Consider the following 24,872-nt stretch of genomic DNA (forward strand, 5'->3'; position numbering starts at 1 on the left):
AATCCATTTGGGTGTTTCTACCTTTTTGGGGAATCGGTTGCAGCTACCGAATCGCTGGGAAAGTGGCATTAATCAGCTGGCATCTAGGCGTTTATCTGACTGGCCAAATCGGTGAATTTATTAACTGCCTAATTGCAACTTAAATTGACACGCTTGTGGCCATAAACCTTGGCAACGGTCAGAAACTCGTTTGCTTTTCGTTTTCGTATGTTTTATCTGTGGCAAATATCAAGCACAAGCGGCAACAGAAATTGCAACTGCAACAGAGCAACATAGCAACACAGCAACAATGTCAACAACAACGGGCAATTATGTGTAATAATACGAGTGCAAGTGCAGCAACAACCAGTGACCACTTGAGGTTTTCAACACATTTAAACAGACTGTGACACCTGCAATCGAAACAGCAACAACCTGCAGCTTGAAGCCAAATTAAAATGCAATTTCGAAGTTCAACACCTTGGTCAATTTGCCGATGCGGTTTCTGCATTTCTGCTGCCCCGGCTAATGACGTATGTGTGTCCCCTGGTAATCTGTCAATTCAGCAGGCAAATTAAGAAAACTTTATGGCCCGTTCTTAGCTTTATGGCCATAATAACATGGTTTAAAGGAGAGAATTCTACGCCATTTAGCAGTTTTCCCAGGCAATCATACGTTTTCTGACAAATATTATTGCTTGTTGTTTTAGAGCAAAGGAATTACAAAAGCTACATATTTTTAAATAAATCCAGCATTTATTAATTATTAAAGTTTATCCCTTGAGAGTAAGGTACATGTTTGAAAGTTACATTTTAAAAATGTTTTTAGACGAAGACCACATTATTCAGAATTTTGTGAACAAAGTAATTATTATGGTTTTTAACTGACTTAAAGTTTTAAAGAGTAAAAGTACAATGGGACCCAAATAATTCGTAAATATTCAGTAACTTATTATTAAAATAATTAATTAATATTATTAGTTTTACATACTGAGTAACATACATTTTACACAAGCAGGATTTGGCCATCTAGCGGAAATTTGTTGAACCCTAAAGTTCGTGGTTCCACAAAACACCGTTAGATGTCGCGCTTCTTTTGCACGGCGCTATGAGATTATTGTTGGAAAAAAGGTCAAACATAATTTCTTGGCGCCATTATTCAAATTTCGAATTGCTATATTTTAAAAATGGACTTAATTACAAACAATGAATTTGTTCTTGATTTTTTGTATTGCTACCATTCCATAATCTCCAAAAATCGAATAATTATTAAAAATAATTAATGAAAGAATGTTTTAAAATATGGCTTATTTATTTACATTCAAGTACAGTTAACAATTTTAAGGCATACATTTCTTATATAAAAGGAATCAAGCTTAGTAAATAAAGTGGATGTAGTTACTTGACAGTTACCCAAAAACAATGAGATTATGCGATATTATTATAAAACCGACTGCCCTTTAGCTCCGAGTGAAGCTAGAGTCTCGTACTTACTAGCTAAGATAATTATAATTAACGCTAAGGTCGATCGGTCGATCGTCGGAATTATCAGCTTAATACAAAATGCTAGGAGTTCGTTTCAAAAAATGTAGGGCAAAGTGGACGTATTCAAGTGGTCCAAAAAGGACGAGTAAACTTACTTATTTCAAAAATCTCAAACATGGAAAACTTGTTTTGTTGTTTCGTTTATCGTAGAAATCGCCGACACAAAATCATATCAAAATAAATAATTCGTTGCGCTTCAAAAGTTACCCAAAACAATTTCAATATTCTAGCTAAAATTAGTTTAGGAAGTGGAGGCTTAGCTTAAGTATTTCAGGATTGCTTTCGTGTACTCCAGTTAAGCTTAAGGTGCGGGTTAAAGTCCACAGACAATTTTAAGTTAACCGGAGCCTGAGAAAACCATCCCTCAAGTGCAACTTAGCGATAGAGTTTCTTAGGGTTAGATCTTAGGAGTACAGAAGGACAGACGCTTGGATAGTCGAGAAGAGATAGAGATAGTCAGGAAGGATAGTTGGAAGAGATAGGTTGAAGCTTAGACCTGCAATCAAAACGTAGTTAATAATCGATCCAAAGTGCAGTTTCTGTGTCGTTTCTGTGTTGTTTTTGTGTCGTTTCTGGGTGCATTTATTTCTTTGTAGTGTTTGCCGGGGCGGCCTTGATGGCTCGTCTGCCCACCTGTGCCGGCGGCTGTGGCGCCCCGCTGCCCTCCTGCGATCCGCTCTCCGCATCCGAGTCCTTCAGCGAACCACCCTCCTCGTCGCCCACCAGAGCCCGGTACTTCTTGGCGATCGCCTCCCAGTCGGCCACGTTCTCGATGCGATTCTGGTTGGCCTGCGAAAAGCTGGCCTGCGATCCCAGGGGAGAAAGATGGACCTGAGACAGGGCCACCGAGTCTAGGAATTTAAGGAAAAATCATTAGCAAATGGGTTCCATTGTCCAATAAGATGCACTGAGGTAAAAGCACCAGGAATCTTAACTTCTTATTCAAAATAATTTTATATTTTCAATACTAAGTATTTAACATTTCCATTTTAGTTGCTCTTAAATTGGCAGCATTAAATAGAATACTGCGACCAATTTGTTCATCACTCGGTGGTTAATTTTTAAAACTTTACAGAGAATTTAAATTACTATAAATATCTCCGGTATTCTTAAAAATATTAGACTATAAATTATAACGTCTGTAAGTAACAAGTTAACAATTGGGATATTACATGGATATTTTCAGTTTAAAAATTTTGATGTCTGAAAATTAGCATTCAAATAGTTTATAATCGTACAAATATCGAAGTACACTTCTTAATTCATGGCGCTTTTATCTTATTGTATAAAAAGGGAAAGTCGAAAGTTGAGGAAAGAATTTTGAGCTAGAGCGAGCCAATCATTCACAGAAGATAGTTGAGAAAAGATAGCAAGACAGACAGAAGAGCTGATGGAATAGAGAGAGTTACACTTGGGCTGACACGCTGTTAGCTACAAAACCCCTCGGATGGGTTGGTATTCCCAGGATACTCGGGTTCTGGTCAGAGGTAGCCCAGCAGCGATACATACATGTCTCACCTTTCTTGATCTTCGACAGCCACTTGGCGCCGGCTTTGGTTCGCGGACTGGCCTGACGTATTCCCATCATCTGAACCAGACTTGGACGCTTCTTTTTCTTCATGCGTGCCTGAGGCGCGTGTTTGTGGGGTTGCAGGTTGCAGGTTGCAGGATTTCAGGTTTGTGGGTTAGATCAAGGCGCATTAGACACGGGACATAGGTCACATACAAGACAAGAGACACAACATAAACGCAGTCAGCAATTGTTAATTACATCGAAAGCAATTAGGTGCAAGGTGCTTGATCTTAAGTGGCACACAGTAAGCAATCGAATGAGTTAGGTAATTGATCTTATATTTTAAATGAAATATAAGGGGAGTGGTACAGAAATCACAAGGTTTTTTTTTTTTTTACTTAGTATTTAAGGCTACTATGTATCCATAAAACTCTTTCTCGTTAATTACGCTAGGTTAAGTTCAGAAGCCACTAAACAGATTTCATGGAATAAAAAAAAAAAGAAGAATAAAAAAATAAAATTTTTTATAAAGGTGTCTAAAAGTATTTTGAGCAGGGAAGTCAAAAGTACTTAAATATGACGACATTCCTTTTTCCATTTAGACACCTTTATAGGTAATTGCAAAACCCTACACCCCATTTTATTGATCTCCATTTCGATTGCCTGCTGTATGTTGAAATCACAGAATAAGTGTCAAGTGTAAAAGGTGATTTGTTGGGTGGGCAACACACTTAAAGCATTCACGGTGATGGAACTCTTTGCGGTTGTTGCCAAATTGCTTTAAATGGGTTGGGGAAAAGGTCAGCAAACTACACCCGTTCAGGCTCGGTTCTGGTAGTTGCACAGATCAGATATGGTCAACAGATACGGAAACAGGATACAGGATACAAGATACAGGAGAGAGAGAGAGCGACAGCGGCTGGGAGGCGGCTTTTGTCACCTGAGATTTTACCTTGACCTTCTCGACGATCCACATAAACCAGGTGGTAACTAAATTAAGCGGCGAGGGCGCTGTTGTGGTGCGATGCATATTGCGTATAAGCTTGGACAAGCCAAATTTCCACTCGATGTCGGATTGGGCCTAGTATTTCATAGGTTTTTTTGTTTGTTTAGTTGTTAGCGGAGTGCGCGATGTTGGATGGATGGAGACATGATGTATAGGAGGAGAACAAGAACAAAGGAATACACGGGATGAGATTCGTGAACTGAAGCCTAGGAATTTACATTTTTGTTTACATCGTTAATACGTAACTTAAGAGCTGCAAAAATCAGGTAGTTAATAATAGAAATACACAAATGCAGAGTCCTGTTTTGAATGGAAATTTCCTTAAGCTTCTAAAAATTACCATACAAAACCTGCCACTATATTGGTGTATCTCGTCAGACTTAAATCCTAGGCAGTGACAAACACAGACACATAGACATGCAGCAACGATTTCTATATATATATTTTTCAAAAGCATGCATTAACCAACACTCCTTGGTTTGGCCTTGCTCAACACTGGTCACAAAAGCAGAAAACACTTCTAGGCGCTAATCCACTAAAGCTAGTCTGCACTGTACTAAACTAGAAGGCGGCAGGCTTCCATCTTTGAGATACAGTTTCACAAAAAAAAGTATCTCTTAGATTGCTAACTTTATTTTCCTGAAAAAACCTGGAAGATGCAAGTCTGGGCAGTTGATGGATTTACAGAGCATGCCAAGGTCTCAAATGATTTCCGGTTTCTCAATGTCCGGTTAAGTTTGGTAGGGTTGATTAGGTTAGTTATAAACAATCTTCTAATAGAGCTTTTTATATTCTTCATTTAACCATCGGTTAACTATAAATTGAGCATTAATGGGATATTTATATATGCTTATTTAGCTAACCATCAGATTTCAAACATTAATCTATCAAAAATACGCTAGAGAAGATAATATAAATATGCTTGATAAATATTTCACTTTACTTCTTATACTGCTCGCTGAAAAAGAGGAGGATTAATATTCAATGTACTATATCAATCAGATACTTAACTTATGGTTAGAGTAAGAGTTAATAAAAATATTCGAGTTAGGTAAAAGCGCCTTAGCAATACTACCTGGATGCGTTGATAGGTGTCTGACATCATAGCAATCAGCAGGTTAATGAGCACAACCACCGACACCAACATGTAAATGCCAAAGACAATTTTGAACAGGTACTCAACCCAATACGGTTGAGTGGGCGTGGCTACATTTTTGATTTTGTCAACTTGCGTTTGCTCGGTCGTCGTTTGTCCGAACACGGCGAAGAACAACAACTCGAACGAGTTTATCGGATGCATGCGCACTGTGTCCGGAGCCCCATAGATACATTTCCAGATACAGATACATATTCAGATACAGATACAAATAGACACCCCCGGACAGCACGCACATCATATTGGCCGGCGCGGAAATTATTTTGAAAAATAAAAAGATAACGGACGCCCAGGTTGGTTGATTCGATTTTAATAATTTGTCGTCGATGTGTCCGAACGACCAACCATCCCCCGGTTTCGGTTTTTATGGCCAATTGTGGTTCAATTTCAGCGGTCAGTTTGGGGTTGTTACCACAAAACAAAGCATAAATAGCATTCCAAAAAGAACGGAAATAAAAATCAAAAAACGGGGGGGGAAGAGGGGGAAAAGCAGAGAGAAAATACATATTAGTGGCCTTGGCAATACAAACCTGAATGCGCTGATAAGTATCCGACATCATGGCAATTAGCAGGTTAATGAGTACAACCACAGACACCAACAAGTAGATGCCAAAGACAAATTTGAAGAGCACCTCGGTCCACTCGGGACGCAAGTGTCGCATGGGATTGATGTCCAGGGTGGTCGTCTGTCCGAAGACCGCGAAGAAGAGGCGCTCGAAAGCCAGAAAGGGCGTCATGGGTCCTAACCAAATGGGTCCGAACGGAACGTTACTCACAATCAGATATGTCTGAACTATAGCGTTTGCGTTGCTGCAGCTAGCATATATATATATATTGGATATATATTGTCGGCTTGGCACAGGCGTGTGTGCGAGTTTGGATATTTTTTTTGTTGATTGGCTTGGTTATTTTGAAGTTTACATAAACGAGTATATTTATGGTGGATTTTTGATTGGTTTGGATTTATTGGAGAGTGCGGGTGAGTGGTTAAACACGTCAAAAGCAGCATCTCGCAGTTCGCAGCTGAGCGGTTCGAATGACTCACCAATACGAGTATCGGCATCGGTATCGGTATCAGTAGCGTTATCGTTTACGTTATCGATTCGACTCGATCGGTTTCGATTATTTCGATTGTGCAGAATTTGGTGGTGGGCAAGCGGCGCAAGCTGAAAGCCCCAGGCAGGCGGGCATTGGTTATATCGATATTGCTGATTGATTGATTTTGATTGGATTGACTGGGTTAAAACATCAACATGCAGTACTGGAATTTTGAGTTTGTACAAAGTTCTAATCGGTATCGTTTTGGTTACACATCGACAAAAATAATGTAAAGAACTTATGATGAAAAAACTTAAAAATTCAAATGAAAAAAAAACAATTGAAGTAGTAAATCTCTTAAAAACAAATATCTTTAGCTCCAAATAATTCTAAAAAACAATCACAGTCAATTTTAATAACTCATTAAAAAAAGGCTTTAAAGTAAGTTTGAACTAGCACTTATACTTACAAAAATAGTACTTTAATGTATTTAACTATTTATTATTTTAAAGTTAAAGTTATTTTAAGTCTTTTCAAAATTTTGATTAACAACATGCTTTAAAATTTTAAAAATACTTTTATGGCAAACACGGACAACGAAAGCATATTGAATAAAACTAGGAAACTATGTTTTTATTTCTTTTTAACGTTAAAGAAATTTAGCTTGGTTAAGACAAGCCCAAATTAAAAATATTTTCAAAAAACCCTGTTCAAAACAATTCAAAGAATGAAATAAAAATAAAATGAACATCAAAGAAAGGAAAAGAAAATCAGACTCAAAAACCAAATGATAAAGCTTAGCGCAAGGATACCTATGAAAACACAGATCCACAACATCGAGGATGCGGAAAGGGGATTTCCCGCGAACATGCCTCAAAACGAAAGTAACTGAAACGAGCAAGGCGAGAGGGGATTTCGAGCAGCGAGTGCGGACTTGTGGATGTTCCAAGGAACTGGAAAACAAACGACAATAAAACTTTACGCACAACATCGAAGGCGGCAACGCAACGGGTTCGATTCCGGCATTCGGCATTAGGGGGTTAAGGGCGGGGGCAGCCCCCCAAAAATCGGGGGCCATGCAAAAGGCGGGAGTTGAGGGGGAGGTAGGGTGGTAGTAGTAGTGGGTGGGCGTTGATTGGCGGAGACTTACGGTCGTCCTTGTGCTTTCGCCGGAATTCGCTGAAGCGACTATCGACATAATTCTCCACGGGCGGAGGTCGAGGGGTGGGCATGTCATCTGTTCCATTCGGATTCAGTTCGATTTTCAGTTAGGGGTTAAGATCAGAGGGAGAACATTATTAGTGGAGGTCTTATTTTCTTAAGGGGGGAGGTGGGACGGGGATTACGACATCAAGGTTGGAGGTTCAGGTTGTTTTGTACTTGTTGAGCATGCAATTGTTGTATTATGTGGTTGTAGTTGGTTCTTTTTTGTATTATTTACTTTTGTGAAACATCGAGCACACACAGATTAGATGGCTTTTCATTCAAGGCAGACACAGATACTTATCAAGACACATTGAACGTTCAAAAGAGGAAGTTTGCAAAAACATTCCAAATGAAAATGAAAAAGTTGGAAATCAAAATTGACAAACAGTAGACGGGAGGAAGCAAAGCAAACGTTTCGACTTACCGTCGCTGAAATATCCTCTATTTCGGTTCTTCTTCTCGAAGCTGCGCAGATCCTCCGGCGAAAAGTTGGCAAAGCTCTGATTCAGGGCCACGATGTGCATGGAAAAGCCAAACACAAAGATGGCCAACACGGCCAGGAACCGGGCCAGATCCTTCAGCAGATCCCCAATGATGATGGCCCAGGGTCCGAAGAGGTGGTGGAAGGACAGGAAGTCCAGGATCTGCACACAGGCCAGCAGGAAGGCCAATGCGAAGCACTGATTGCGGCAGTATACCAACGTGGGCCAGTACTCCTTCGAAACGAAGAGAAAGGCCGACACATGGACACCCACGCCGGCCATTCCCAGCAGCAGGACCAGCACCTTGATCGATCCCAGTCCCGACTTGTCCGACGGATTCGTCAGCTCGAACAGCAGCAGGCCACTCAGCCAGATGAGGAGGCCCACCTCGTACCAGTAGGGCACCAAACTCAGTCGGAGTACCGGGTAGATGGGCGTTATGCCCACGATGCTCAGGTGGATCATGAGGTAAATGTGCGAGGTGAGGTACGACATGAACTTGATAATCGGCACCTTGTTGAACTTGTGGCCCATCGGGAAGGTGAACCCGATCCACACCGGTGGGCAGACTATGAAGGCCACGAGCAGCAGCAGGATCTTCCAGGAGGCCCACGTCAGTGATCCGTGCCAGAGTTCCTAAAAAAGAGAGGAAGAATCCATATGAAAATTTTATATATATTAAGTTATACAGAAAAAATATACTATTTAAAAAATTAAGAAAACTATTACAAAATAAAAAAAAATTTAATTTAATCTTAGCTCAACTAGTAATCTTTTTATCACACACTTGCAAGTATCGCTGGACCACCGTGTGGGCAATCACTTCCTTCTGCTCATTTTCTATGAGGACGTCGAGAAACTCCACGTTCCGCTTGTCGGTGGCCTGCAGGATCTTTCCGGCGGAATCAGAGCCAGCTGCCAGGGCCAAAAGTTCCGTGGCCATTGCCTCGCACTGTTTGCCAGCAGCCACCAGATCCTTGGCGCGTTCTTTTTCCTATAGGGACGAAAGGGCAGTCATTAGCAATTTATTTTTGGATTGCGGAAAAAATTACCAGAATATTATCTGAAAACTAATTTTAAAGATATTCCTACGCGGAAATGTTTTAACGAACTAATTACACTTTTTATATGGCTAATTGTTTAAACTTTCAAAATAATGTACTGTAAACTTTCAAAATATATTAAACTAAAGAATATTTAAGTCCCTAAGTCCCCCAAGACGTTCTTTTAAAATGTATTCAACATAACTATTAATTGTTTTACTAAGACCCCATAAAATGAAAGAAAATCTGTTAAGGACACCTCACCTTCGTCGAGAGAACGATGTAGATGTTGGACAACTTGGCGGCCGTATCCACTGGAGCTGGCGAAACCAGGACGAACTCCTGGATGGGCTTGTTGTTGTGGTTCTTGGACACCACCATCAGGTTGTAGACGAACCGCTTGTCCTCCATGAGGCCGTAGGTGTCGTGCTCCTTGTTCATCAGGTACCGCAGGACCTCGTTGTGTCCTTCGGAGGCGGCGAACCAAATGGCGGCACAACCGTAGTTGGTCTCCGACTTCGGAGAGGCACCCGCCTCGCACAGCAGCTTCACCACCTCCAAGTGGCCAGCTTTGGCAGCACAATGCAGTGGCGTCCAACCGTTCCGATCGGTTGCGTTGATCTCCGCGCCCTGGCCGAGCAGAATCTCCACCATCTGGATGTGGCCATGCATGGCGGCGATGTGCAGGCCCGTCCTGCCGTTACGATCCTGCGACTGGAGGAGTTCCGCCGACCGACTCAGGAGCAAACCGACCACTGACATGTGTCCGCCGAAGCAAGCCAAATGGAGTGGATTATAGCCCTGTAGGATAAGTTAATGGTTAAAAGGCTTCTCAAAAGGTGGGACAGTCGAACTTTCATAACTTTTACCACAAAGCTCCGATTATTATTTGAGTTATAGAGACTTTGTAGAGGGGAAAATACTTTTTCAGGTTTAATATTTGCTTCATTTTGACCATTTCCAAATCTTGATAAATATTACAGGATAGATTGAAGTAGGATTTGAGTAAGAGGAAAAATGTTTCTTCAGGTTTAAACTATACATATTTTTTTTACCGGTTTTAAGATTACGGAATAGATTATAACATTAGTTGTACATTTAATTATAAAAACTAATTAAAGTTTTTGAAAAATGATAGTTACGAAAGTTTGAATATTAAAGATAAAATAGTCTTTTAAACATAGTACCAGTTAGTTTTATTATTTTTAAGTTATTGAAGTTCGACTGTAAAAGGTGTTAAGTCTTTATCTTCAAGAGAAATCCATTATATCTTACGTTCTCGATGGTCGCCGCATCCACTTGAACACCCGCGGAGTTGAGGAGCAGTCGCACCACGTTCTCGTTCCCGGAAAAGGCCGCCAAGTGGAGTGGTGTCATCCCGGACTCAGTGCCCAGATCCCCGAATAAACTCTGTCCCGTTGGCGTCTCCGATTTCACAGTGGCTGGGACACTGGTCAGCAGTTCCCGCACCGTATCCGCCTGTCCATAGTAGGCAGCCACGTGAAGCGGCGTCAATCCCAGCTTTTTACTATTGATCCTCAGGGAATTTGTGCTTTTCAGCACATCCAAGACCTGACCATGCCCATTTTGGGCCGCCAAATGGACGGCGGTGAAGCCCGCCTTGTTTTCCTCCGTGCAGGAGGCACCTGCTCTCACCAGAGCCTTCACCACATCCGCATGTCCGCCCTCGGCGGCCAGCTGCAGGGGCGTGGCATCGGTGAGCTTGTTCCGTGCCGAAATCACACCCGATCGATCGAACTTCATCAGCTCCTCGATCACCTTGACGGATCCCTGCATGGCGGCGATGTGGGCACAGGTGTTGCCATCCTTGCTGGTGGCATTCACCAGGGAGGGATGCTGCTGCAGGAAGAGTTTGGCCACTTCAGAGTAGTTGTTCTGGGCGGCGACGTGGATGGGCTTCTGTCCCAAATCGTCCGTCGCATCGATATTGGCGCCCAGTTCGAGGAGCAGCTGGCAGACCTCCATCTGCCCACTGGCCGCCGCCAAATGTAGCGGCGTCTGCTTCCTCAGCGTCAGGATGTCGATGACCGCATTGTGGTCCTTGATCAGGAACTTCACCAGATGCGTGAACCCATTCATCGAGGCCAAATGCAGGGCCGTGCGTCCCACGCGTGACTTGGAATTAATGAAGGCCTTATTGGTCAGCAGGGCATCGCACACATGCAGGTATCCTCGCTCCGCTGCCAAATGCAGGGCAGATCTTCCCTCCGTATCAAAGACATCCACTCGAGCGTGGTTCGCCAGGAGATTGTTCACCAGCTCCATGTGTCCGCGATGGCAGGCGATGAGCAGTGGTGTCCAACCCACCGAGGACTGCCGGTTCATGGCCTTCTGGATGTCCGTGGGATTCATGTGCGAGATCATCTCCATCAGCACATCGTTATTTCCGGCCACCGCGCAATAGTGGAAGGCCGTCTCCAATGCGTTCTTCGTTTGCAACGTGACATCCGCTCCGTTTTCGAGGAGCATGCGAACGATCTGCTTGTCGGATTCGGGAATCTTGACCTCCTCCTTGGTGATTTGGCAGGTGTAGTGCAACGCCGTGGCGCCATCCTCGTTCACCGAGTTTATGTAGGTGGTGGCCTTATCCGGACCGTGCTTCTCCTTCACCGTCTCGATCAGATGACGCACTATGTCTGGGTGGCAGGCTCGACAGGCCATGTGGAGGGGTGTCTCACCAGTCTGAAAAATGGAGATATATTACTAACATAAATATATAATTAAAAGAGAGCTCCCCACTCACATTTGACTTATACAGCGGATCTCCCTCGTCCTCGAGCAACTGCATCAGGGTGGCCAGGTTACCATGTCGGGCAGCCACGTGAACCGGGGTCAGGCAGTCATCCGTGGTCAAATTGGGACTGGCCCCCGACTTCAGCAGCATGAGGGCACACCGATCACCATCCTTCACTCTTGCGGCGATGTGCAACGGGGTCTCGCGTAGTTTTCCCCCCCGGACATGGACATCTGCCCCGAATCCTAGTAAGGTTTCCACAACAGCGGGCTTGGCGGACTCCACGGCTATGTGCAGAGCCGTATAGTTGTCCTGGAATGTGATAATTAAGTAACTCATCGGGGAAACCTACTAAAGCCCACTTACATTGGTGGTCACATCCACTTTCTCGCCCTTCTGCAGCAGCGTGTTGATGATCCCCGTGTGGCCATAGGCCGCCGCGGTGTGGATACTTCGAGCCCCATCCTTGTTGGGCATGTGGAGGTAGACGCCCTTCTTGAAGAGCATCGTGGCGCACTCAGCATGGCCGTTGAGCGACGCAATGTGCATCAGCGTGCTGCCATCCTTGGTGCGCTCGAAGATGCTCGCCTTGAACTTGTCGGCCAGTATCTCGATGACGTGCGCGTGCCCATTCTCGGCGGCCAAGTGCATCGGAGTGCGATCTGGTCGGGATTAAGATAGATATATGTTAAATATTGAATTTAATGGTAATCAATTTAATTTTCAACGTTTTCAAAATATTCATTATGTGTAAAGACCTCCGTAACCACGGGGGCGCCAAACATTTTTCATAAGACTAAAACTACTAAAACTAAACTTAAATCCGACAGTTTATTTGTTATCCTTTTAATGTTTTAATCTCGGTAAAACCGATATCGTTACAATTTTATTTAAAAACTTTAAGCACCAAATAAAAAAACCGGATAGCTTGTATAAATGTAAGGTAGATAGACCTAGTCTTAATTTAACTAACTTGCTTTCACTCGTATATTCAAATGTACCAAAATGCCATTGAGAATTTTAAAATTTCGTTATTGTTATCTTGTAGTACCAAGGTGAAAATGATTTTAATCCGTGTATCCTTGGTCCACTTTCCCCAGACTCACCTTGATTGTCCGCAATGGACGCTGAGGCGCGCACGCCATAGAAGTACTTGAGTAGGGCCTCATCACCTTCGGCGGCGGCGATGTGGAGTGGCGTCTGGCCCTCCCCGTTCTGCGTGTCCACATTCGTTCCGTAGTCGACCAGGATGCGGACCATGTCCACGTCCCGCCGTCTGGCGGCCAAATGCAAGGCCGTGTCTCCATTGGCCGTCGTTGCCTGTTAAAAAACGAAACCAAAATTAGGCATGAGATGGTGCACTCAGAGAAGAAATTATGTAATTTAGTTTCTTGATAAATTATAAAAATTCATGTCTTAATTCGTTTTAATTAAAATATCAAATTATTATAAAGGTTTTAGTAATAAAGACATATGCAATTTTAAATACAAATACAAATGTATACGGTATTTAAATGGTTTACAGTAATCCATTAAAATATAGTACTTTTAATAGTTAAATAAAGTCTTTTCTGTTTTAAACTAGCAACTCCTTTGTCTAAGTGCTTAAAACTGCACTTTACTTAACACATTTTATTTTGGGCAATGCAAATCAGATTCCCCTCCCCTTTTAACTGCGTTTTCGCCTCACTTTTGACCCAGTTTGTGGCTGTTTTGCCGGCTGATTGCGTGCTCAGCCAGCGGCCAAAGTCAGGCGCAACTTTAACTTAAACTTTGGCTTGAACCCTTGGCCTAAAGCGAGCCGAAGCCCTTTGGTTAATTTAATCAACACGCACTGCTCTTGGCATGTGTTGCACTTCAACTTCTGATTGAAAATTGCTCAAACTTTGCCAATGTCGCGCACTGTTGCACTTTTCATGCACCTGTGAAGTGAAGGTGCGTAGCTGAGTGGGGTAAATTTGCATTTTTGATTTATTTACACGAGAATCATGTTGGACAGTTCAAGGCTTTAAAAGCCTTGTGGACATTTTCTGACATCTCAGCTGGACATTTTGATTGGCACTAAGATCCACAAGTTCTTATGCATATTGCAGAAATTACGTTGAGTGGCTAATAAACGGAATTAACATTTTCTTTTCATTTTTTCCTAAGCTTTTATTTTCTTAGGGCTCTAAATGTTGTCATTTTCTGACAGCAAGGAAAGACATTTTGATTGACGTAAGGGTAGATTTGAGATAAATTCATGTAGAAAGTATGGAGACTAGTTGGAATTTCCTAGGGATTAAGATCAAATTGAAAACGTGATTTATTTAGCAAGGTCTCAAGGGACCAAGTCTCACTATTTTCTAACTAACAAAAGGAAATATTAGGCCTGTAAATATATTAAATAGTTCTTCCAATGCTTTGACATCATAAATCTTTTTATGATATAAAAACAAATAAAATAAAAATCAGGAACTTAAAATTGTATAAACTTATTTTTAGGTGTTAAGGTGTTTAAAAAAACAAGGAGGTTTAGTTATTGTTTCTCAGATAACTCACCTTTAGTTGGTCCGCAGTTTGGGCCGCCAGGAGCTCCCTGCACATGGACTGGTTTCCCGACTCCACGGCGAGGAGCAATGGGATTTTGCCACGCTACGTAGAAGATAGGTTTACATTGTATACAAAATAATTAAGATAAGGACACCACACACTCACACATCCAGGCAGAATAACACAAACACACACACACACACGCGTATAATCATAAATATCCAATTAGCCAATTCGAGCCTCAAGTGTTAACGGCAACATGTTTCGCTATTTTTAGCCAACTGCGCAACTTTGGCGCTTCAACTTTGAAACCAACCAGGGTTTTTTTTTTGGATAGTGGATGGTGGGGGCGTGGCGTGAGAGGGGCGTGACGGGGAGTCATTATCCCTATCTACCAGGAAAGGCGAGTAAATCAAGTTGTACAGCGACTTGACCCCCTTTTTTCGGTAGAGTTTTCCTCGGTTTGTTATTTGTTTGTTGTTGGCAACGAGTTGAGCGCCCTCGCGGGGGAAACTACAATACCACCCAAAGATGTATACATATATATCCCTAGATATGCGTGTAAAAAAGGAAAGCGAATCAAATCGAACTGAATGGCATCGAAAGCTAAATACTTTATCCGGCTAATTTCACCTGACAGTGCCATTCCACCTATCTCTAATTGATTTAAATCAAGTTGCTGTTTGCCATTTGCCGCAGCCATCGAAGCTCGATTCGAGGTGGGTAGGCACTTTGTCTAGACAATCAATCGGTTTCACCCGATTTCCCCAATCAGCCCCCCAAATCCCCCGATTCCACCCAATCGTTCAATGGCAATTCGGTGGAAATTTATGCGATCCCCTCGCGTGCGTAATGGAAATATCGCCTGTGCATTTGCACCCGTGCACGTGATGCGACAAATAGTTCCGCATTTCAGTTGAGATTTCCGAGGGGGTCTTGAAAAAAGGCTCGGGAGCCCAGGTTAACACAGCCAAGTTAATCAGACGAAGACGACAACTTTGATGGTAATTCAACGCTCACTGGGGCTTACCCACTGTGGTGAGAGCTCCTCATTTGTACAGTGTGGGAAAATGAAGATAAATTGGTGATCCTAAAAATGATTTGTAGATTATTTTTTGGATATAAGACATTAACTAAATTCTGTAGTTAAACAAATGCTTCTGAGAATCTTGAATTTCGTGGATTTATCGAACAGGAAATACCATTTATAAATAATTCAATGGAATATGTAATTTAGTTTTATAACTCTATTATATTATATTTATTACTTGTAATAAGCTTTTGAAAACCCTTATGATTACAGCCTATTATTTTGTTAATTCCAAGCTTCAAAAGTAGTGGCAAGAAACTTATATTCAGAAGCAGGGAATTCAAATTCTACCATAAGATGACTTTCTCTTTTTCTTGCTGTGTAATAGCCGCATTAACTTTTTTTGGCCTTTTCCGATTTCCAGGCAGTCGAAATGCATTTACGGTGAGCGGTTTTGCATATCGATTTTTCCACAAATTTTGTTTGCTTTATGTTACAAGTCCCTCTCGATTTTGTTGTTGCCATTATTGTAATATATATATTTTTTGGTGATTTTTATTAAGTCTTTGTTTACGTTGGCACTGCCTGGCACCGCTGTCGAGAGTACTTCACTTCACTTCACATCGCCTTACTTTTGGGGAGTAAGTAAGTACTGAATGCTAGCGAAGATAGAGCCGCATCAATTGGGTGGCCAACACTTGTGGCTCTCCATCCACACACACAGCCACACTGGCACACTCACAAGCACACTTGGTAACACTTACGCCGTCCGCTTTCAAGCGGATATCCTTGCCAGCAGCCGCGAGAAGAGCGCGGAGGATATTGGTGGCAGTTCCGGTTTGCCGACTCGACACCAAATGCACCGCAGTTTGTGAACGCGACTGTAAATGATATTTATATTTTATTAAATATAATAATAATAATATATTTGACACACTTCATACGCACTTATGCTTAAGGTCACACTTTTATTACATGAAATTAATATGCTGCTCTGAACTCTATGTGGTTAATGTTCGCACCTAAAAAAACAGGTTCCTATTCGCTTCAAAATTCCAATTGCTACTGAATAAGCAAGTGGCTCGTTTTTGCGTTTATAAGCACATTTCGTGTCATTTTTCTTTTTTTTTTTGGGCTTCTCCCGCTCATATCACAGATTGACAGCCGGAAAAAAAAAATAATAAAGAACTCCCACTGGCAGGCCGCAGTGGGTGTGAGCGAGAGAGGTGTATTAATGGAGCAGCAGGTGTGGGAAACATGGGCCAGGTGTTGGTTGTGAATGTGTGTGTGTGGATGTGGATGTGGAGTCCTTTTGCCACGCACACACGCCAACGGAACACTTCAAACTTGGCTGTTGCTAAAACAAAAGTTTGCATCTGTCTGTCTCGCTTCTGCAGTTCCACCCCTCTCGCTCCCACCTACGGTCGGAGCTCTCTTCTGATAACCATCAGTAATTTCGGCTAAACTGACGCCCCCCAAATCACCAAGTCTCGAACTCATTGCGGCCGAGAAAAAATAAAGAAAACCAAATTAAAACCGACACGAGAAATAAACTTAGAGAAATAATTGCACCAAAAAAAAATCTTAACGATGTGATTAACATATTATACGGCGTCATATTAAAATGTTATTAACTACAGTTATAGAAATATTTCAAGCTTGAAATTTAAAATGCATTGTTAATTATACGTGTGATGATGAAATGCTTGGTGATATCATCATTCTTTTGTTTTATAACACAATTTAGATTCATAAAGTATAAATGATTAAACAGAACTAAGGCACACAAACTCAAAATAACTTTATACCATTGAAAAGAATAACAATATAAAATAAGTTTTTGTTTTATGTTTTTATCTCTACACATATTAAACCCAGTTTTAAATTTTCCATAAATATATAAATTCTTTTTTAAACCTGCTGATCAAATATTTGCTGTTTAATTCACTGATGTGAGTAAGTAAATCATTTCTTATCAAAAATGTAATGCCCCTTAAAACTCACTACTTAAAATAATATCCTTACTGTTTTCCTGTAAATTTGTTTACCAACTATATGTTTTGAGCCTTTAAACCACTAAAGTTTCTTTAAGCGGGGCCTAGACATTACCATCTTAACCTTGTCGCCAGTTAATTGCCGGGCTCGCCAAAGTTACATGCAACATGCGAACCTCGAAGTTGCATCTTCGCCTGGCTCTGACCTTTGTTTTTTATTTTTTTTTATTTTTTAGCCAGGTGAAGTATGCGTCTAATAGCCGCAAATTGCCTGCGAATCGGGCTGTCAGCAGCCGCAAGGTATGCAGCGATTTCATTGACTCGAAGGCACAGACTCGAAACTCAAGACTTTGAGTGTGTCGCCTGACGTGTCGCGACCTCAACTATTTGGGGATATAGTATATAGAGCTATTGGAATACTCACGCCACCGGTGGAGAAGGGATCGACGCCGCGTTTTGTTAGCAACAATTTGACGACATCCTCACGCGAATACATTGCCGCAATGTGTAGCACATTATAATTATCCTGCAAAGAGAAGAGGTTGTGGGGAAATCAATTGCAATTCATTGGCAGGAAACGCCCGCCCACACCAAAGAGCTGGGTCAGTTCAATGGGTCAAAGTCAGTTGCTTTTGCATGCCACTTGGGGGGCAAAAGGAGTGGCTTGATTACTTAAGCCACAATCTTGCATGCGGACTTTCACTTACGGACCGATTTCTTAATGGCCACAGCCCAGTCGCAAACTCACATGCAAAAACTGCATCAATGGCCAGGAAAAGCCAGGAAAACCCGAAAAAATATAACATTGTATGTACAAAAATATGACCCTGGGCAAATCACCGAAACGTAACGAAAAGTGCTTTAAGATAACGATAAAGTTAACCGCGAACTCAAACTGAAGTGAGTCAGATGGGAATTGGGGCATGGGGCAATATTTATTGCCTTATATAATAAGCCATAACGCAACGTGTTACACATACGCCCCGTGTGCCCGGTGTGGGCCATGGGCTTAATTTATAACTAAGCCCATTGTTCTCAACCCGAACGGAAGTGAACTGGTTTCGTCTATATGTAAGTGGTATAACCAGGAGGAAAGGTCTTTTTGCCCTGTCATCAGGTTGGTAAGTGCAAATGGGTAGTATTAAATCAGCATACTTGCATAAAAATTACAAGTCGAAGAACAAAATTTAGCAAACTATGGTTTTTATAAATTAAAGTTATATTTTCATTAAAATTCGTTTATTTATTACCTATTTGTATAATGTAATCATAAAATTATTCTTATATTTTCGCTGTTAAAAAAATTGTGAGGCACCCGAAAAGTATGCAACGATTTTAAGAATTTGGTATCCTTTTATTTTATTTAATATTATTATTTTTAACTTATACAAGCCAAACTTTTATATTTACGTACAAAAATGAATTGCTTTTTAAATAAACCTTATTGTAAGGCTTTTTATCCCTTTTTATTATACTTAAGGAATAAAAATGGAAAACTAAAAAAATGTATCGCTTTGGGTAAATTTCCATAATTCTTAAAACTCCTACATATGAGTGTTTCATGAGAATTCTAACCCTTTAGTAATTCCGCCTGGGACTTTCCCAATTGGTAAGTGTGTGTGGGCTTCGTGTCGTGTGAAATTCGAGTTTTCTGCGGTTTATTTGCGACTATTTCTGGCCGCAGCTCCTGCTAATTTGCATACAAAGCCGCGGCGTTCGAGTCGACGGCTTTGACACATGTCCAGAAAGCCAATCCAAGACGTTGGCCCGAAAGAAAAACCAAAGCAAACTGTGAGCCACGTTGAGAGGGAATCGAGGGGTATCAAGGGGTCCAAGGTAGACAGATAATATTTCACGCGCTGTTTTGCATACTTTTGAGCCCGGTTCGAGTTCGTTTTCTAGTCTCGTGTTTGTGTTTGCTTGCCGGGGCGAAAGGAAAAACCGGAAACAAAACCAAAACGGAAGCGCAAATTTTCCAGCACATTTTTACCCAGCCAAAGGGAGAGAAAGGTGGACGAAGTCGACCCAGATTCGTGGCTGTTTTTACGGCCCGGAGATACTCGGATACTCAAGGAGTGTGCCGTCACGTTTATATGAAGTCATTTTCTGGCGATGTCACACACCTTCTTTAAAATAATTGCAAGTCCTCATTACGGAGCTTATTTGCCATTACCCTCTCACACATTTATGCATTTGCACTTGCGGCAAATGGAGTTAATTAATTTCTTCTTTTTTTCGGAGCGATTGCTTTACTCACGCACTAAGGCAACGTGACAAATGAATTTGGCGTTTTTATTCCTCATTTTATTTCACGCTGTCATCGCCCCACATATGGAGGGTCACTGCGTGAAGTGCTCGGCTTGAATTTAATTAAAATTGCATATTAATGACGCCGCTGGCCATAAAAATGTGGCGGAAGTCGGGCCCGACGTCGAGGTCTCCGGTTTAGGCCACTCGAAAGGTCAAACTGGCTTTTGGCCAACTGGGCGTAAGTCGGAGTCATGTGCTTGATTAATTGGCTTTTAAGTTGCAAAGAGGTGTTGCAAACACGCCTCTCAGTCAGGTCCCAAAAAAAAAGAAGCGAAAAACGGCACCTTGGAGTTGAAAAGTTAAAAATGTTAATTAGCCTGGCGTTACATCATACAAGTATTCTTTATAATGGTCATAATGGTCCTGGAGTTGTCGTGCAGAATAAGAATTACTTTGGTCCGACAGTTAGATAAGTTGGGAGTTGTAAATGCAATAAACATTTCTCTCGGCCACGGGCCAAGTTTTTAATTAATTTGGTCAGTGTATGTGAAATTATCCGAGTTAGTCACGGAGTGACATTTGCGTTAAAAAAAGAGTAATTATCCAGATGAGGTAATGATACGGGTTTCAAAAAGGTGCGCTTTTTATAATAACATGAAGCGGATGTCGTATTTTTAATTTGCACAAAAACAAAACCAAAATGATGCCATCATGCATGAGAAAATCGTTCATTTAGAGCAATAAAAATGAGTAATTAAAATAAATAAATATTTTGGAAAAATAAAAAAATCTCTTGTGATTAGCCACCATTAAAACTTTAATTTAAACAATTAAAGTTCACATGTGAATAAACAATGGTACTTAAGAAATCTCTTTGGATTTAATATTTTAGTTATGATGATAAATATGATTATTTATAATTAAAACACCTATAAAAACACGTTGTAAAATAAACAAATTCTTTTGCCCTAATAAAATCCTATCGTGTCCCATATTTTCATGGTTCGCTTGTATTTTCCAGCTTGTTCATGTTTTATTACATTCATGTGCAAATTTACCTTTAACATTTCCCTACACTTTCTTTAACTTGAGCAAACAATCGTCCATTTCGGGGGGCATTTTCCTGGAGGGTAAGAAAATTGAACTTTCTGTGTTTGTTTTGGTAATTCAATTCGCCATGTCTGCACTGGTTTGGCAACAATTATTTTGTAATTAGGTCAAGGATTTTTATCGCCACAAGCCCCGAAATAAAGTACGTTGCGTATACGTAAGGACATGTGAATGCTCAGCCAAAAAACCGACTTGAAGTGAAATTTGCTAAGTAATTGAGGCATGCGAAGAAAGCTGGCCAACGAATTCAACCAATTGTTAGCAACTTGGCCTAATGAACGATGGCAACTTTGCTCACTTCACTTTTTGACATTCAAAAAAGAAGTGGCAATAATCACGATGGTAAATTGCAAAAGAAATCAGCATAAACATCAACGATGACCTTTCATCTCTACTCGTTACACTTTTTTTCTGGTTAATTTGAGATAGATAATGACAAGTTATCGGTTTAAATATTTTTTTTCTTTTTTTGTACTTGTATAAAAAAGTGGAAGGCAAGGGGTTTCTACTTTAGTTGGCTATGAGTAAATTTCAAAGTTTTGCTCTTTACCTATTGAAAATTAGATTAAAAATGAAATTAAATTAAAACTTTAAACCCTAATATTATGTTAATTCAGTCCTTAACCCTTTTTGATTGCCAAAACAGTGATTTAAATTTCTACGTCAACAGCAGTTATAAAACCAAAATATTTGTTTTTCTTTTCCTTTAGGAAATTCCCTTTCGTGCTGGAAAACTCAACTCAAGTGGAGCCAAATAAAGTAAACTCCTCGTGGATCGACCAATGGCCAAGCTCAGTTCAGTTGACCCATTGGGGCATGGAGATATTGCCGAATTGAGGTATTGACGGGGGTGAGTGGTGCGTGAGAATCGTGCGTAGAAGTGGGTGCTCGGGTTCACCCACCGACGCCCCCGCTCGAGATTTAATTATGCGGTTTTTATTGATTTGACACATTTTTAGCGGCTTTTGTTGCCGCAGCTCGTTTAAACAGCTGGGTTGCCTCTATTTTTGGCCCCAACACAATGGAGAGCTGGCTGATGTGCTTTAAATTATTCCTAGCCACATATATATATCCCCGGTCAAGACTCACATTATTCCGGGCTCCCACATCGGCGCCCAGCTCAATCATGCGATCCATAATGGCGGTCTTATTGTCCTTCGTGGCGTACATCAGCGGCGTCATGCCGGTATTCTGTAATGGAAATTTATGGGTTTTAATTTAGCAAAGATTTTTAATCCCCTTTTATAACATTTTAGATAATTGTATTTAGTATTAAACGCCTTATTATATAGAATAATAGGTTATGGGGACCTAAAAATCTAAGCGGTGAAATAAAATATGTCTTAAAATCTAAGAAAACCTATCACAACATTGCAATAATCTTGAAATAACCGGTCCTGGTCGCAATCTCTACTACATACTTGTAAGTAACTTATAAGTGAATCGATTAATATGTCATTATATTTACTAGTGACTTTGCCGTCAATTTGCATTGATAATAGATTTGTTTCTAACAAAATAATCTGTGCGGCTATGTAATAAAAATAGGCTGTGCTTTGTGTCTACTGATAAGAAATTGTATTGATACGTCAGACGCTTTTCATTATACTTTTAAATATGACTGGACAGTGATTGTGCAATATTTATCAACTATTAAACAACAATAAAACTACTGACGTAATACAAAATGTGAAGTTTTCATTAAGAACATAATTGGAAAAGCCAACCCAAACAAAAATAAAGGTTTAAATATTTTAAAATTGTTTTCTAGCATTATAACGATTTCATTAATGTAACCAAATAATATATTAAAAAAAAACTAAATATAAATATTAAAAAGTTGGGCTTAAATCAAATACCATCATGATAAGCTGCGTTTCATATTATAAGCTCATTCTCTCGTAATTAAAACGAAATCAAGAGCGAGCCCATCAAGTCAAGAACCGAATAAGGAGCAAGAAGGCCCAGAGAAACGGAAATAATCAAGGCAAAAATAGCTCAAACTGTAGGCTATATTTATGCAAATGTCGTCTCGACCTCAGTCTAGTCTGGCAGACAATCAGAACTGGTGGTTGGGATTCAGAGCCCCCAGGAATTGTTAACCCCTTCGCCGCACATCTCCCCGCATTTCATTAGCGTTGCAACCTTAATTTTATGTCAACGACTTCTCCGTTTCATACCGTTTATGGTAAATTGAAATCGAAGCGCTTCAATTCTTCGATGTTTTATGAGTTTATCGGTAGTTGGGTAGGCAACTTGCGGCAGGACGCCCGGTAAACTCGGAAACTCGAAAACTCAAAGCCACCAAAGCCATCGCCTTGGCAGCGAAAACATTTGGGACGCGCTATCAAATAACATTCGCTGTTTTTCTGTTCTCAGTTCTCTGTTTTTTGGTTTCTGCCTTCTGGCTTCTGGTTTTTCGGCTTTTGTTTTCTGGCCTCCAGTTCCTGGGCTCTGTGTGTCGTTATTTTGGCTGGTAAACAACCAGAAATGGGAAAATGCCGCCGACGTTGATAAGGGCGACGTTTGTACATCGCGTACACTTGGCTAAATGTTCCTCATAATACTGATTTCTCGTTCTAGACTTGTTTTTAAGTTTATAAAATAAAATGTAATTATAATAAATAATTTCTCAAAAAAAATGAACTCCCATTTATACCACATGTAATTTATCTAACTATTGTTTATGCAAAACAACATTCCAAAAATATTGTCTACTTAACCCATTGCCAATATTTGAAAAATAATTATCCTAACAAAATATGATATTGTTAACTAAACACTCTGTTTACAAATAAAAGAGCTACCAACAATTATTCTCAGGAGTTTATTATGTTTACAAAATAACACTATTAGTTACTATTTTTGAATTTATATTTTTATCCCAATATTTTTTTTTGAGTGTAAGACCTGTTCCTGTACTTATTCCGCTTCCTATTCCCGCTCTGGCTCGCAATTGATTTTACAAATTCAGGCAAATGAGCCGGAAAGCGATCCACTCCACCGCGCCTCACTGTACAGTACTCACCATGTCGTGGACTCCGGCCAGCGGAATGTGGTTGCCGTCCTCGCCCACATTGGCCACGTACTTCTCCAGCTTCTTGAGCTCCGCCTCGATGGGCGTCCACTCGCTCTTCATGGCCAGTCCGAGGACCTTGTTGGCCGTGTCCCGGATGGAGGCGCCGGCACTGGGGGGCTTGGGGGCGGGGAAGAGGTCCATGTCCTTCTTGTCGCCATTGCTCGAGCTGTCGTCCTTGGGATCCGAGTCGGCCTTGCTGGCGGGCGTTGCCCGTTCGCTGGGCGTGGCCGAGTCATCCGGTGGACCGGTGAGGGAGGAGGGGGTTTTGCGGCCAACACCGGCGCCCCCAGCACCGCCGCCACGCCCACCGCCACGCCCTCCGCGAGGCTGCGACATCCTTAGATCGTTGATTAGAGTTCCACAATCCTAGGTGCTTATCATTTAGGATTTTTCGAAGGATGTTGGGGGAGAAGAGGGGGGTTTTTGGGAGGTTCGTTGGTTAAACAAAAACACTGGCGGATGCTAACTGGTTTATGCTGCCATTATCCGTGTAATACCGCTTCGGTTATTGTATTATTATTGATTCGATTCGGGGTTTGGCGGCGGGTTTTTAGCTGCATAGTTTCGGGCTCCTCCGCTTCGCACTCGCATTGCACAAATTCCTACGGCCTCCGCATTTTACCAATATTTGTTACCAACAATTTGCATTTTCATTGGCAACAGCAACAGACACACTCACACACATAAACCGACACACAGACACAAGCACACACCGAAAAACGCTCCAACACATCCGCTCGCTATTATTCCACTTTGATTCTTTCGCTTTCTTCACTTTTACTACACAAATTTATATGTTTAGCCCCTTTATGGCTTCGGTTGCGTGTGCGTTAACGGCAGTGCCCCCTTTATTATTTTTTTTTCTGTTGGCCAAAAGAGTCCCCAACTTTGTCTGGATTTCTGGCTTCTTTGGGAGCCACGTAAAAGTATCAACCGTTTGCCACGAGCGTCTGCGAGTTTCTGATTTGCCAGTCGAGCTCAGTTTTCCCAAGGCACTCGAGCGGAAAAACTCGGCCCTTTCACTCGGTTGGTAGCTTTGGCAACACGACGAAGCTCCAAACTCGAAGAACGCAAGACGCTCTGGCCAAAAACAGAAGGAAGAGCCAACTAACATCCGCGCAAGCGTTTGTTTACAATTGTTGAATCCGGGAAACA

At 41.3% G+C, this 24,872-nt stretch overlaps 1 protein-coding gene across 4 annotated transcripts; it reads right to left on the bottom strand.

Annotated features, from left to right (window-relative positions):
- Positions 1-1,271: 1,271 nt before the first annotated feature.
- LOC108039694 (serine/threonine-protein phosphatase 6 regulatory ankyrin repeat subunit A) lies at positions 1,272-24,053 on the bottom strand. Of its 4 annotated transcripts, none has more exons than XM_044460077.1 (17): positions 23,667-24,053; positions 21,728-21,829; positions 17,703-17,804; positions 16,049-16,165; positions 14,264-14,356; positions 12,829-13,042; positions 12,089-12,384; positions 11,732-12,034; positions 10,243-11,670; positions 9,232-9,768; positions 8,712-8,918; positions 7,867-8,560; positions 5,118-5,347; positions 3,989-4,117; positions 3,033-3,150; positions 2,157-2,374; positions 1,272-2,019 (listed from the first exon to the last, which is right to left on the bottom strand). In XM_044460077.1, exons 1-17 carry the CDS (start codon positions 24,051-24,053, stop codon positions 2,014-2,016), a joined length of 5,181 nt encoding a protein of 1,726 aa, XP_044316012.1. In that variant the 3' UTR covers positions 1,272-2,013. The 4 variants fall into 4 exon arrangements, with proteins under 4 accessions (XP_044316012.1, XP_044316014.1, XP_044316011.1 ...); XM_044460079.1 differs by lacking the exon at positions 5,118-5,347 and adding exons at positions 5,729-5,940; positions 7,387-7,473 and having other exon boundaries at positions 1,272-2,374; XM_044460076.1 differs by having other exon boundaries at positions 1,272-2,374.
- Between the last annotated feature and the right edge of the window lie 819 nt (positions 24,054-24,872).

Source organism: Drosophila rhopaloa, unplaced genomic scaffold (assembly GCF_018152115.1).
Source record: "Drosophila rhopaloa isolate 14029-0021.01 unplaced genomic scaffold, ASM1815211v1 contig_2, whole genome shotgun sequence".
NCBI lineage: Eukaryota > Metazoa > Arthropoda > Insecta > Diptera > Drosophilidae > Drosophila > Drosophila rhopaloa.

Excerpts from the sequence above, each read along its gene's own strand:
- LOC108039694 (XM_044460079.1), bottom strand. The coding sequence starts at position 24,053 with ATGTCGCAGCCTCGCGGAGGGCGTGGCGGTGGGCGTGGCGGCGGTGCT. Across the intron at positions 13,043-14,263 it reads AAACTGCGGACCAACTAAAG|GCAACGACGGCCAATGGAGA; the intron begins GTGAGTTATCTG and ends GTTTTTTAACAG. Across the intron at positions 8,561-8,711 it reads TGGTCCAGCGATACTTGCAA|GAACTCTGGCACGGATCACT; the intron begins GTGTGTGATAAA and ends TCTCTTTTTTAG.